This window comes from Ascaphus truei, chromosome 2 (genome assembly GCF_040206685.1).
Source record: "Ascaphus truei isolate aAscTru1 chromosome 2, aAscTru1.hap1, whole genome shotgun sequence".
NCBI classification, from domain to species: Eukaryota; Metazoa; Chordata; class Amphibia; order Anura; family Ascaphidae; genus Ascaphus; species Ascaphus truei.
The window spans coordinates 461,162,273-461,176,869 of NC_134484.1; the positions used below are offsets into that span (position 1 = coordinate 461,162,273).

Below are 14,597 nucleotides of genomic sequence, written 5' to 3' on the forward strand. Positions count from 1 at the left end.
TAATGTGATACTTTAAATTGGACCAACTGTGACCCTCATGGCTGTCTCACTAACTAATGACCATGGTGTAATTATGCCTTATTTCCCATGTATTCAAATGTATACTATTTGTGCTGTATGTGTCCATAGGTGAAACAGATGGAGAGGTTTGATAAAGGGGTTTCAAGACGAAGACTGCTTGGCCTTCCTCTCCCTGACATTAGTACAGGAGGGCCCCGGGCATGCGGCGGGTTCTGTTCTTAAGGGCCCGCCGCAAAGCGAAAATCACTGGAAAGCAGAACCGGCGATTTTTGGTAGGTGCGCATGCGCAGACTGGCAATGCGCCATTCTACGCATGCGCAACCTCGGCAAACCCCCTATTCTGCACATGCGCGACCCCGGCCCATTCTGCGCATGCGTGACCTCGGCCCGGCCCGTTCTGCACATGCGCGACTTTGGACTGGCCCCCTTCTCAGTGCCGCCGTAACGGCGGATTGACGAAAAGCCGGCGCCGAGAAGCGGGGCCTTGCTGTACCGTATATATAGAGCGCAGCATAAATACATCGAATTTGCCAGGAGAAAATAATCACTTGGCCAAACTAGCCGGCCCATTTTCCTTTCCATGTTTGATCCTTGGCTTTCTTTCATATTTAGGATAGACTCCCAAACATTTTGTAATTCCCTTGCAGCATTACCCCTTACCACCTCTGCTGGGTGGCTACTCCACAAATCCACCACTTTTCTGTGAAGCACTTCCTCGCGTTTCCCCTTAGCCTGAAACCCTCCAGCTTCAGAGCATGCCCCCTTGTCCCAGCACTCCTCTCTCTCTCTGAAATATGCTTCCCCCCTCCACAGTATTGAAACCCGTTATATATGTGAAAGTTGCTATCATATCTCCCTCTCTCCCCCAAGCTGTATATATATAGGTCCTCCTAATCTTTCCTAATAAGCATAGATAAAACAGAGCAGAGTGCCCTAGAAGGAGGAGGAAGGTTAGTTGGTGTGTAAAACTCCGTCCTGCAGCATGGTACAGCAGAAGTTACAATATCTATGTATAAACACAGCATTGAATTAATCATTATCTGTAGCCTTCCAAATATCAGACAGTATTACAATGAAATGTCATTATTAATCACTTGCGCCATACGGTCATTTATGAAGCAATTGCTTTGCACCTTTTCTGCTCACACAAGCAGGAAACCCCTTACCTTTAACTTGTAGTGTTGCTGAGGTTTTCTTACTCCGGGCAACACAGAAATACTCCCCAGCGTCTTCCGGCTCCAGGCTGTGAATAACTAGCTCTCGGACAGCAGCTTCGTGCTTCATTTCGTATTTGGCGCTGGGCTGGAGCTTCTCTGGTCCTTTTCTCCACTCCACCGAGGCCTTCTTGGCCGAGACCTCACAACGGAGTCGAGCTGCTCCACCCTCCTCAGCTTCCACGTTCTGCAATTTCTGCAAGAACTGGAGGACTGTGAAGTACCAGAAAAGATGCCCGGCGTGAATTTTATCTTTTCAATATGCTATTTCTCTCTAATTATAAAACTAGTTTTTTTAAACTAATTATAAAAAAATTTCAACTGTAAAGTTTTTATGTTATATGCTGTGTATAATAGGACTAGCAAAAATTACAGTTGTAACAGTTCAAATATGCATATAAGGGACTCACATGAGGGTCCTTCATACATGATATGTAGTGTCCAGATCTTTCAAAACCTCATAGGTTTCTTTATCAAGTGTACTGGCACAACGGACCTACATGTGTCTAGGTCCGGCTACTAGAACTTTCAACTAAAGCTGGAGCATGCAAACAATTTTCAATACAAATAATTATATGTATGTATGAGTGTGTGTCTTTATTTATATAGTGCCATTAATGTACATAGTGCTTCACAGCAGTAATACATGTGACAGTCATATAAATAACACATAATACAAATAACAGAACACGGGAATAAGTGATTCAGACATAAAAGTAACATTTAGGAAGAGGAGTCCCTGCTTCGAAGAGCTTACAATCTATTTGGTAGGTAGGAAGAACGCACAGAGACAGTAGGAGGGCATTCAAACAAAAGAAGGGAGCGCAGAGAAGACAGGACGTCAGAGAAATAGTTCAAATTTAATAACATACATAAAGCAACTTAAAAACTTACAGTTACTTTTCGCCACTTGATCAAACACATCCCCTCACTCCGCCGATAACAGCACCGCGAGATCCGCAGAGTCCCCCCTCCTCCAACTAACCCGGAACACCACACAGTTGTGAAACCAGAAGTGTACCAGGAGCCGACAGATGGGGAGAAGCTGGTCCTCTCACTGGAGCCGCTGCCTAGCTATAGCAGCGCTCTCAATTGATTCTCTTTGGGGAGGTTCAAATGTCGAACTTATCCCCCGCTTGAAAGTAAATGACTTCTTGTGGGGACTGTATAATAACCCTCTATGCGTTTTGCGCTATGTTGCGCTACTTCGGGAGGTGGAGGAGCCTCCTGAAGAAGCGCGAAATGCATAGAGGGTTATTATACAGTCCCCACAAGAAGTCATTTACTTTCAAGTGGGGGATAAGTTCGGCATTTGAACCTCCCCAAAGAGAATCAATTGAGAGCGCTGCTATAGCTAGGCAGCGGCTCCAGTGAGAGGACCAGCTTCTCCCCATCTGTCGGCTCCTGGTACACTTCCGGTTTCACAACTGTGTGGTGTTCCGGGTTAGTTGGAGGAGGGGGGACTCTGCGGATCTCGCTGTGCTGTTATCGGCGGAGTGAGGGGATGTGTTTGATCAAGTGGCGAAAAGTAACTGTAAGTTTTTAAGTTGCATTATGTATGTTATTCAAATTGAACTATTTCTCTGACACCCTGCCTTCTCTGCGCTCCCTTCTTTTGTTTAAATGTTTGCTGGTCCCGGTTGATCGCCGGAGATTATTGGAGCTGCGGGAAGAAGATGATAAGGCGGCTGAGGACTCCTGATAAGCGCGGTCTCATCGTTCTTGTTTATACAGTAGTAGAGCATTCTGGTAAGTGCGTCTGCAAGGGGCCAAGGTATATGTATCAGCCACGGAGCTACTCATATGCTTCGTTATGCAGGTTTGTTTTAAGGTGGGTCTTAAAGGTGGATAGAGAGGGTGCTAGTCGGGTATTGAGGGGAAGGGCATTCCAGAGGTGTGAGGCAGTCAGTTAGAAAGACTTAAGGCGGGAGAGGGCTTTAGATACAAAGGGGGTAGAGAGAAGACATCCTTGAGCGGAACGCAAGAGTTGGGATGGTGCATAGTGAGAAATTAGGGTTCAGCTGTAAGGAGGGGCAGAAGAATGTAAAGCTTTAAAAGTGAGGAGGAGAATTGAAAGTGAGATGCGGGATTTGATAGGAAGCCAGGAGAGGGATTTCAGCAGGGGAGGCGCGGAGACAGATTTTGGAAAGAATAAAGAGATTCGGGCAGCAGCATTAAGGATAGATTGTAGGGGAGACAGGTGAGAGACAGGAAGGCCGGACGGCAGGAGGTTACAGTTTTCAAGACGGGAGAGAATGAGGGCCTGAGTCAGAGTTTTAGCAGTGGAGCAACAGAGGAAAGGGAGTATCTTTCTAATATTGCGGAGGAAAAAGCGACAGGTTTTAGATACGTTTTGAATGTGAGAGGAGAATGTGAGAGAGGAGTCGAGTGTGACCCCTATGTAGCGTGTGTGCGCTACTGGGTGTATTACAAAACTTCCAACAGTAGTGGGGCCAGGTTTGGGATGAAATATGAGGAGCTCTGTTTTTGATATGTTGAGTTTAAGTCGGCGGAGTGCCATCCAAGATGATATCGCAGAGAGACATTCAGAAACGTTGGTCTGTACAGCAGGTGTAAGGTCACTGGTTGAGAAGTAAATTTGTGTGTCGTCAGCATAGAGGTGATATTTGGACCCAAGAGATGTGATTCGGTCACATAGAGAGTGTGCAGAGAGAAAAGAGGAGAGGTCCTAGGACAGAGCCCTGGGGTACCCCACAGAGAGATCGATAGAGGCGGGGGAGGTGTTAGTAGAAGAGACACTAAAAGTACGATGGGAGAGATAAGATGAGATCAAGGATAGAGCTTTGTTACGAATACCAAGATTATGGAGAATGTGAAGGAGGAGAGGGTGATCCACTGTGTCAAATGCTGCAGAGAGATCGAGTAATATGAGCAGAGTGTAATGTTCTCTGTCTTTGGCAGCATGGAGGTCATTAGTTATTTTAGTGAGGGCTGTTTCAGTGGAGTGAGCAGTGCAGAAGCAAGATTGTTGAGGGTCTAGGAGAGAGAAAATGGAGCAGGCGAGAGAATACAAGATGTTCAAGGAGTTTATAGGCAAAAGGCAGGAGGGAGACAGGTCGATAGTTAGAAAGACAGGTAGGGTCAAGCTTGCTGTTTTTAAGCAATGGTATGACTGTTGCATGTTTGAAGGAGGATGGAAAGGTACCCAAGTAGAGGGAGGGGTTAAAAATCTGTGTGAGCATAGGGATTATAGTAGGAGCAAGAGGTTTTAGGAGATTGGAGGGAATGGGGTCAAGAGGGCACGTGGTAGAGAGCGAAGAGGAGATCAACAGTTGGGGATGAGAGCATTAAAACATTATATAAACATAAGGCAAAGGGAAACCCGAACCAAGAGAGATAACAATTTGTACTTTTTAATATGTCACACTGCAGTCTCCAGGTGTTGGACTGTCACTACGCAACTCTCCATTGGTAGCCCCTTGGCTTAAAATGGCTGGCAACAGGAAACTGTCAGTGAGTAACAACTAATGATTGGTTCACTGGTAGCTTCCTGTTGGCAGTGCCAATAGCCGGGGAGCTTTCAATGAGTTAAAGGTTACTTATTGGCGCACTTTCACGAAGCTTCTCTGCTGCCATCTTAGAAAAGGATATGGCTAATTAAGACTTTGCAGACACATCAAGCAGAAAAGGGCCAACTAGCACTGTAATATCCAAACATAGGGATATAGTGCTAGTGCCACATTTAATACACTCATATCTAAGCATGTTGGCATCTTTCAGGTGACCTTTAACACTTGATAATCATTCTTAAGTGAATAGCATCTTTAACCTTATGTGTTTCCCCCAAAATTTGGAGAGTGTTCAATCCAGATATTCTTTTAGATGCAAATTTGTGGAAAGAAAATATTTTAATGAATGTTTAATGCATGTTCTAATTACAATTAGGGCTTTTTTCTTTACAAAAGGATGACATCCCGAGATGTAAACAAAGGAGTTCCAGATTTCGGGTTCCCATGAAATGTCAGTGAAAAGATAGCTAGTCCTTGTGTTATAGCAGCCAATGGAGCTTAATATGAAACACAATGTTTACATGCTAGCTGCCTAGTCGGTTTGCATCAATTATTTTCTATTAACCTAAACAAAGTAGGCTTTACAAATTATTTCTCATACAGCATGTGCAACACAAAAAGACATTAGGCACAAGTAAAGATTAAATGTGCAAGAGGCAATAAACAAAGCAACACTCCACCACGTTACTAAGATGACGCATATGCATCACTACAAACTAGGAACACATGAAAGAGCAAGCCCGGTCATTTTGTGTACTGAATTTGTTCCCAGCATTCCAAGCGGGGGGTCCTTCCTCCTTCAGAGTTAAACCAGGCTTTTTCTTTATTTCTGGGGACCTCCCCCCTTCCCTCTCACCCACAGCCCATTGCTGCTTTAACAAATATGGTATACATATTAAATCTAGGCACAATGGCAAATGCACAAAAATGCCATAGTTGTGTCTTTAACTAAGAAAAAAGCACAACTGAAATGCCTATAATGCAACAAAGATATGGTGTAAATATAAGACAGCTCAAAGAAAATTGAGCACGGCGTCCATCTGTAACGAGCCTGGCAAATGTTACTTTAAGCTTGCTTTTTATAACATAGTACTGTATGTGTCATTAGAGGGCTTCACAATGTAGAATTCAATCAGTTTGATAAGGAAAGAGTAAAGGTACGTTGCTCTAAACTAGATATAAACATGAAATAACTCCACTGCTGCCTCCATGTGTGAAACATATCCACTGCAGCCCGGTAATCTGACTGACCATTCACTTTAACAGTTGCCGTAGTCTGCGCGTCTCCGCAATCACATGTGTAATCAGCTGCGTCTTCTGCTTCAGCATCATAGATCACCAGCTCCGCCACGGGTCCCTCTTGTCTCATCTCATATTTAACACAAGGGAAGAGCCCCACTGTGCCCTTCCTCCACTCCACAGGAACATTGAGCTTGGAGGTCTCACAGCGAAGTGTAACTGTGACTCCATCCTCCACTTCCGTGTTCTTCAGCTCTTTCGTAAAGAGTATTGGGAGAGCTGAAATACAATAGGCAATCAAACTGAGCAAACAGTGTATCCTAACAAATATCTCCACACAGAGCATGTTCTCACAGATCTATCGACGATAGTGAGGATAGGACGATTCCAAGCCTAAATATTAATCATGAATATTCTCCTTAGATATATATATTCAGCATGTAACTAGTTCAAATAAGTCATTTAGTATTAAGTTAGAAATGATATTGGAAAATTATTAGCTGCCTCTGCAAAGATAAAAAGGTAAATCAGTCTGAAGACAGACAGGGGTAGTAGACATGTTATATGTGATTTTAGAAACTTGGTATGTTTAATGTCTGCTGATTTGAATAGTATATGGTCTTGAGTTTGGAATCAAAGGTTAGTTAAATAGATAGTTAGTAGTAGAAAGACAATACAATAGAGATGGGTCTTAAAAGATAAGGAACATAGGATTAACTATAGTTACTTATTGACAGAACAAAGAGGTTCGTTTAAATCAAAGTAAATTTCTAATGTTGTTGATTGACTAAGAACATTTTGGCTGACAGTGAGAGAAACAGGTATTGATTCAAATGTATAAACAGTGTATTTGAATGTATAGAATTCAGAATAATTTAACACCACCAAACTAAGAGCATCTAAGCTAACGATTCTCAACTATAACTAAATTCTATTTGCCTGAATGATGTAACCCAGGGGGGCGCAAACTTTTTTCCCTGCGCCCCCCTGCCGGCTGTCCCCTCACTCCCGCGCCCCCCCAACCCCAACTTACCCTCGCTCCGGCGTAATGACGTCACGTTGCCATAGCAACGTGACGTCACATGACCTCGCAGCGTCATTTTGACGCCGCGTTGCCATGGCGACGCCGGGAGGAAGCCGCGGGAGCCACGGGTAAGTATGGTTTACAGAGGCCCTGCAGCTCCCCCGGCACTTAATTTAAGTGCTTTCGGGAAGCGCGCGGGGCCTCTGTAAACCCCGCGCCCCCCGTCGGCAGTCTCGCGCCCCCCCTGGGGGTCGCGCCCCACAGTTTGCGCACCGCTGATTTAACCGACTGAAATGATGCTGTGAAAGATGTTTTCTATCGTCTCTGAATAAATTGAGAAAATATCCGGGCCGTGGACTATTTGAAATATACTGAGAGACGGGACATTTATTTGTACCCATCTAATGAGCAAATGTTCAGATAGTTGCACTAGGAGCTTTAAAAATAAAATAAAAAAATAGGTTATGAAGCCTGTCTTATTTCTCCTGTTTGCTACATGATCAGCCCCTTCAGGTTTATTAAGAAACAAAAGTGTGGACACCTTGACATCTTCGCAGTAAATTGAGCGGATGCCAAAGGGAGATAGCGCTACTTGCCCAATGTCAAACATAGTTACACACAGTTGTTACATAGTAGTCGGTTGTTGAAAAAGGACGTGTCCATCAAGTTCAACTAGCAGTATGTTTAATTTAATTGGCTGAGATACTCATTGTATATTTATATTTATGAAACAGATCTATCAATGGGTCTCCAGTTCAGACAATGGTGCCTTAGCAAACAGACATCTCTTCTCCGTGCAATGCTTCACAAAAACCCATTGGAAGTTACCTTTCACTGTGAGGTATGCTTTGGTTTCCTGGTCCCCAGAATCACAGCTGTACTCCCCTGTGTCTTCAAGCTTAAGGTTGTGTATTAACAGCTCTGCAGCGTGTTCCCTCTGCCTCATCTCATATTTGCTGCCAGGTTGCAGACCTAAGCCCCCTCTCCTCCATTCCACTGGAGCATTAGGCTTGGACACTTCACATGGTAATGTTACTGTATCCTCTTCCTGTGCTTCAGTATTCTTGAGGGGACGTGTGAACACAACAGGCAGTGCTGGAGAGCAAGTGTAGTTATTAATGGCTGCTCATGTATATATGCATCATTGACATGGAGAAGCAAAAGGAGATCAGACCAGAATTAAGCATCATTAACATGACATCCCGAATAGATATGCATTGTATTCTATTTATGTCTGAGTGGTTCCCCAGTCCTATACAGGTATGCCAGTAACATGTAATAACCTGAAAATGTAAACCTGGACATTTTTACTGACCTACGTTGAAAATAATGACAAATTAAGTTTTAGTTTAGAAACGTAAAAAAAACGGGAAAGACTGTTGTTAACATAAATGGGCACGTTTGAGTAAAGGGTCCTAGAAAATACAAACAACGTCCCACTAATCTCCCATAAACTAACGCTGTGTATTGGATATCTGAACTCTATAGATGACCAGATGTCCCAGTTTAGCTGGGACGGTCCCGTTTTTTTAGTCTTTGTCCTGGCGTCCCGACTTTTTTGTAAATGTCCCGGCTTTTGGTTTTGGTCGGCCACGCATGCGCAACATTTGTCCTGGTTTATGCCGGAAAAATATGTTCACCCTATCTATAGACCAGGGGTGCGTAATCTTTACCGTCTGTGCTCCCCTGCCTGCTCGTCCCCCTGTTTGCTCCCCCCCCCCTTACCTGCTCTCTGTCGTTTTCTGTCATAGCATTATGTGACGTCACGTTGCCATGGCAACACTATATCATTTGACCCTGCGGCGTCATTTGGCGCTGCGTTGTCATAGCGACGCATCACCAGAAGCCACCGGAGACCTGGTAAGTGAGTTACAGAGGCCACGCGTGTGCTCCCCCAGCATTTAATTTCAATGCTTTGGGGAACAGCACGGGGCCTCTGTAAGCGCCGCGTCCCCCCCCCCCCCAGAAAATTTTGCGCCCCCCCAGTTTGCGCATCCCTGCTATATAGACTATTCATCGGATTTTTATTTGGCTATTTGTTTGGCTACTACTTCAAAGTTACATAACTTGGGGGTCTCAGGGACCTAGAAGTGTGACAGGAAAGACATGCAGAGACACAGAGATACAAAGGTAGAAAAGGAATGGGAGGATTTAGGGGCCTATTTATAAAAGTGCGATATTTACCATGCATGATGTCCTTAAAAATGTAATCTGACCCTACAAAAATTGGATTTTATCGCTGTATTCATGATTAAGTATTATCTTTGCAGACAAAGTAATTCCCAAGGCATCTCATTTGTATACAATTTTTGCATAAAATGTGTCTGGTTAACATGTGAATGACTTATTATTAAGTTTGCTTTCTGTGTATACAAAATGTGCATATCACACAGAATTGCACAGCCAGAACCAAATTGCGTCCTAAAGGGCAGTTTTCTGATGGTTTGGACATGCGGGAACTGTTTAATGAATACAGCGAAATACACGTCTGTGATATATTGCCCATTTTCATGGGGAAATTCCATTATTTAATTAAAGTCCGACAGCACTGATCTGGTAACTGCATGGAAACTCCCACTTATTCCCCCCAGAGAGAGGTCGGCACCGAGAGTGACAGAGAAATACAGTAGTAACAAAGAGAAATAGAGACGTAGAGAAAAGAGGGCAGTTTCCCTGCCTGTAATTAACATTGACAGCTAATAAGTTCAAAACAATTACTCATTCTTTCAAATCTACATTTTTGGGAGCGTAACATCCAAACCTTATTCTTTTTACTTTGTGCCAGACACACAAAATAGGGGTCCAACAAGGGAAACAATAAAAAAAAATTGGGGGGTTGGGGAGCTCAGTGAAGAAGTTTTGTAACAATTGAACTACTTGCTATGTCATGACGTCAAGAGGTGATATATATCACAGTGCTATATTAGCCTCATACAATCTACTTCCTTTCAGACTACTCTGTAAAGAACAAGCCAGAGAGGATTTGTTTTGGTAACGTGACTTTCACCAATAAACCATTCTGCTTTCCTGAAGGTCTATTTTTAACCAGGCTTTCTCTTTCTCAATTGTGCTTTCTTTGCCAGCTCTTATTCCCCATGGCCTCTTTATTTTACCTTCCTCTACTGTCAAAATCAATTACAATTGTTCGTCTCGAAATGTGGTTGACCGCTTATAGATTTTGTTGTTGCTGTTATTGAAACACAAATGTAGCAGAGAATCTAATGGGCTTGTTAATCTCAACCAACACATGGAATGTTTCATGAGATTTTCAGGAGGGTTCTGCTTTTGTGTGACCACAGAGCTTATTTCCAGGAACGTTGGGATCCTTTTCTATTCCTTTTAAAATACATTTGGCTATCAAACATGTATGCTTACTATAAGTGCAAATCTCTTCATTTTAAGTGTAATATATATCTCATTCTTGTTAGCTACATTATTTCATACAAGCAAGACATCTGTAGACGTCTCTTGGCAAGATGTCCTTACAGTGTGCCACCATCTTCTGAAAAATAGGACTACTTCTGGGGGAAATGCATTCAAATAGCTGGCATTTGTTGTCTATCCGCACCCGGCTATAATGCCTCAATCAGGCGTCTTCTATAATACGTCACATTTAAACCATTCTGTGTGCAGATGGTTTGAATGGGAAGTCACGTGAAATAAGTATGTTTGGTGACTGTAAGGTAACCATCGTACAGTGCATACAGTATATACAAGGAATAGCATGTAATATGCTTTCGTACATCACGAGAAAAAAATCATAAAAGCTGTGTTTAAAAACAAAAAGTATTTTCTGTATATCTCTGCCTTGATACTCAATAAAAAATTTAAGTGGAAAAAAATAAAAGTATTGTACACTTCAATATACAATAAATGTAAAACATTTTTTAATCTATTTTATTTAAATCAACATAGAAATAAATACGTACTGTAAATTGTGACAGACTCACATATACTGTAAATCATATGGTTGGTTTACATTTATTCTCAGGTGTAAATCAGCTTTAAGTCAATGTAGTTCTTCCAAATTGCCTATTTCAAGCAGGTGGAATGGACGACTCCACCGCCACCTAATAAATACGCTATAACTCCATTTTATTGTCAGGCGCCGGAGGCGCCTTCTGCTCTGTGTATTTTGGAGCCAAACCTTATCTTATCTGCAGCCACACAATGCCTATCAGACAGTCAGTAAATACGGCGGTAACTGGTAGGTGCCTTGTGGATCCAGAAGATGCAGCCCAGACTGCATTGAAATGTAGTATATGCCCCACTAACTACCTTTACTGAAATGTCATACAGTGGATTACACACCAATCTTTAACTATGAATACAATACATATTTACCTTTGACCGTTAGGTCAGCAGTTGTCTTCTCTTCTCCACAAACACAAGTGTAATCTCCAGTATCGGTCGTGTCGAGATTGTAGATGAGCAGCTCGGCTATTGGACCTTTCTGTTTCATTTTGAACTTGTCCCCAGATTTCAGCCCCGTGGTTCCTTTCAGCCATTTGACCGACGCCTCGGATTTGCTGAGCTCACAGTGCAGTGTGGTTGTTTCTCCCTCTGTGACTTCAACACTCTTCAGTTCTTCTTTAAATAGTGCAGGAAGGGCTGAAAAGCAACAGAGGAACACTGTGTCTCAAATCCCATTAGATATGAACAATTATAGAGCTTCTCTGTTGGATAAAATACCATTATAGACTGAATAAAACAATGGGCCAAATTCACTAATGTTCGATATTGAAAACAACTGGCGATATCATGGATAACACTGATTTTTCTTATGAACGCAAAGCCATAATGTAAGGCCGGTCCGCCGACAGGTCCAGAGGATCTGCAGTTCTAAAGGATTTTGCACTCATGGCAAAAGGTTTAGGCTGCAGTGCTACAAGTGTCCACCAGGCCGTTAGTGGAAAAGACTACAATCCCCATAAACCCCTGCCACAAGGGCACGCCCACTTCCGGGGTTGATACTATTTAATCCTCGGAAGGAGACCTACTCCGTGTTGGAACCCACCGAGTTGCATGGTGCACACGCCTGTCTCTTGTCTCCAGTTTCCTGCCTCTAAGTTACTCTGCCTGTGTTTGACCCAGACCGGATTCTGGACCTTGCTTCTGCCTTACTCCCTTCAGCTAAGTATCAAGTATAAACCTCAGACCAGATTTTGGACTTGCCTTTGCCTAACACATTATTACTATTAACGCTGCCTGCCTATGTATGACCCGGACTAGTATGGTTGTTGATTGTGCTTACTCCCTTAGTACTACACAACACAGTACCGTGTACGACCTCGGATTCCGTTGGACTTCCTCACCCATATTGGCTACTACTGTACACAGCCGGCTGGTAAATAAACCTGTATATATTGTACTCCTCTCCTCTCCTGAGTGTTTTTTCCACCATGGGTTCTCGGACATACTATATCACTAGTGATAAAGCAGTGATTTTTGGCCCCCAAACTATTTCTGTGATATTTTTAGCATGATGTATACATTGAGCATGCAAATGAGTTATTTACTGACAATAGCACACTTGCTGGTACCCATTTCAGATGTGAGGTTATGAGGCCCACTATAAAAAAAAAACACCCACTCCCACACAGAACATTTGAACCTGGAACCTGAATGAGCAACAGCTCCTATGAAGAAAAGAAGCAAGAATCTTTAAGAAGTGTGTGTGCATGTCTATTTATTTATTTACTATTACTCGTGTACCTGATCTCATAGGTGCCCCAGAGGGGTTTATACCCTGACTAAGCAGCGTTCTGTGTCCTGTAGCTTCTACTACCAATTGTCGGTTGAGATCACTCCAACACACATTCACTGACACAGACGCTAGTTATTGTCAATTTAATTTATTTTTAATGCACAATACACAACGCTTTAGGTAATATATGTTTTATGTTAATATATTAAAAGTTAAATTTTACACTAAGTAGGAGTGCATTATAGTGGATTCTTTTGGGAGACACATCCATTTTGTGTTCTCCTGCCCCCCCCCTTTTCTGATTCACTTTACAGTTCACAGTTTGCACCCACTTTTTTGGATTACCATTTATTTACTCATTATTTGCCTCAATTAGTGTGGTTTTGTGATCACTCCCTAACCCTAGTGTTTTTCTAATCTTTAAGAAAGGTTGCAAAAATGAGAAGAGGGTTGCTGAGTGTTAAGCAGCAGAGGATCCATTTCTGCATTGATTGGAGGGGGCCATCAGGCCCATAGATTAGGACTAATTGGCCCAAAAAAGAAAAGTAATCCCCGCCACCATTGCACTTAATGCAAGGAACAGCCAGATTAGAAAAATATTACAAATATATGTATTGAATCACATTTACAAACAAAAAGCTTCCCTACGCATTTCACGCCACATGGTTACCTTGGATATCCATATACGCGGAGCACACCGCATGCTGAAACCAATGACAAACATGCCAGAGTACCAGATGGATTAACACTGACTATCCCGGTTCCTGAGAGAAGGTAATGTAATTACTTTCCTAATAGGGCCCAGGTAGGTGTTTTCTCTTGCAAATTCATAAGCATTTATTCATGTCATCCTGCCTCAATTGACTATTATTATTAATACCCCTGGGAATTTGTGAGCAGAAACTACATTTTTTTTTAATATATAAGACTAATTGGATGCTGAAGATTTTTATTGGAGTGTATGTTTTTTTATTATTTTTTTATGAGCCTTTAAAAAGTTAAGACACAGTGGATTGGCCAAATTGTTTCACTGAACATTTATCTATTTCTTGTTTCTGTTTTTTTAAATACATTGTGGTTTTTATGAGCAATTTTGGAGAGTAGGGTAAATTTAAATTTTGTTTACTTTAAACCCCTTCCGGCACAAACGGGCCCTCAGTGGAAGAGTAACTAATACAGAGTAGAGTCACTTACAACTAATACACCTGTGGGGCTGAATCTTGGGAGCACATTTAGTTTTCACGTTTGTATGGAATAAATGAACAATAGTAGTAAGCCTTTAACTTCTCCCTAACATAGCATTGCCGTTCTGGCTTTCTTAAAGCAAGTTTTGAAATTCTTATAAGTCGGAAGAGTGTGTTACTGCATAAATTAAATACTTCACCAACAGGAATTAGGTTAATGATAGGGAAATAAGATCCCAGTTTTGCCCGGACATGGTTATGCCTGCTGCTATCCTTATGTACCAGAAAGACTCTTCTCGACTCCTAGCTGAAAAATGTATCATTGCTGTATATCTCATCTAGATTCCCAAATCTCAATGGAAGACATTCCATACACGACACTCGAGCAATAGAAGCGCCCACTGTTTTGAATCGGACGCATGCGCGAGAGGGGTTCGGAGCTACAGTGGTATTTCAACCAGGGGAGCATGGCAGCACGTGCAATAGAGTGGACAACATCTGTACCTCGTTGTAAACCACTGTACCCAATTTATGACCCATGATGACTTGAGGGAAACAGACAGATACCATAAATGTGAGATATAAAGTTAAGTGGAACCGTCAACAAGTGCAAGAAAGTTCACGGTAAGATATTGTGAAAGGGATCAAAAGACAGCAAGAAAGGAGGAAAGGTTTCTT

At 42.5% G+C, this 14,597-nt stretch overlaps 1 protein-coding gene across 31 annotated transcripts in view; it reads right to left on the bottom strand.

The window, feature by feature from the left end:
- The window catches only part of OBSCN (obscurin, cytoskeletal calmodulin and titin-interacting RhoGEF), a 462,171-nt gene that overhangs the window by 262,296 nt on the left and 185,278 nt on the right, over window positions 1-14,597 (bottom strand). For all 31 annotated transcript variants that reach the window (XM_075588062.1, XM_075588043.1, XM_075588055.1 and 28 more), the window contains 4 exons: window positions 11,373-11,639; window positions 7,857-8,123; window positions 6,017-6,283; window positions 1,188-1,448 (listed from right to left, as the gene is read on the bottom strand). In XM_075588062.1, coding sequence (XP_075444177.1) covers window positions 1,188-1,448; window positions 6,017-6,283; window positions 7,857-8,123; window positions 11,373-11,639 — 1,062 coding nt within the window. The remainder of the gene's footprint in view (window positions 1-1,187; window positions 1,449-6,016; window positions 6,284-7,856; window positions 8,124-11,372; window positions 11,640-14,597) is intronic.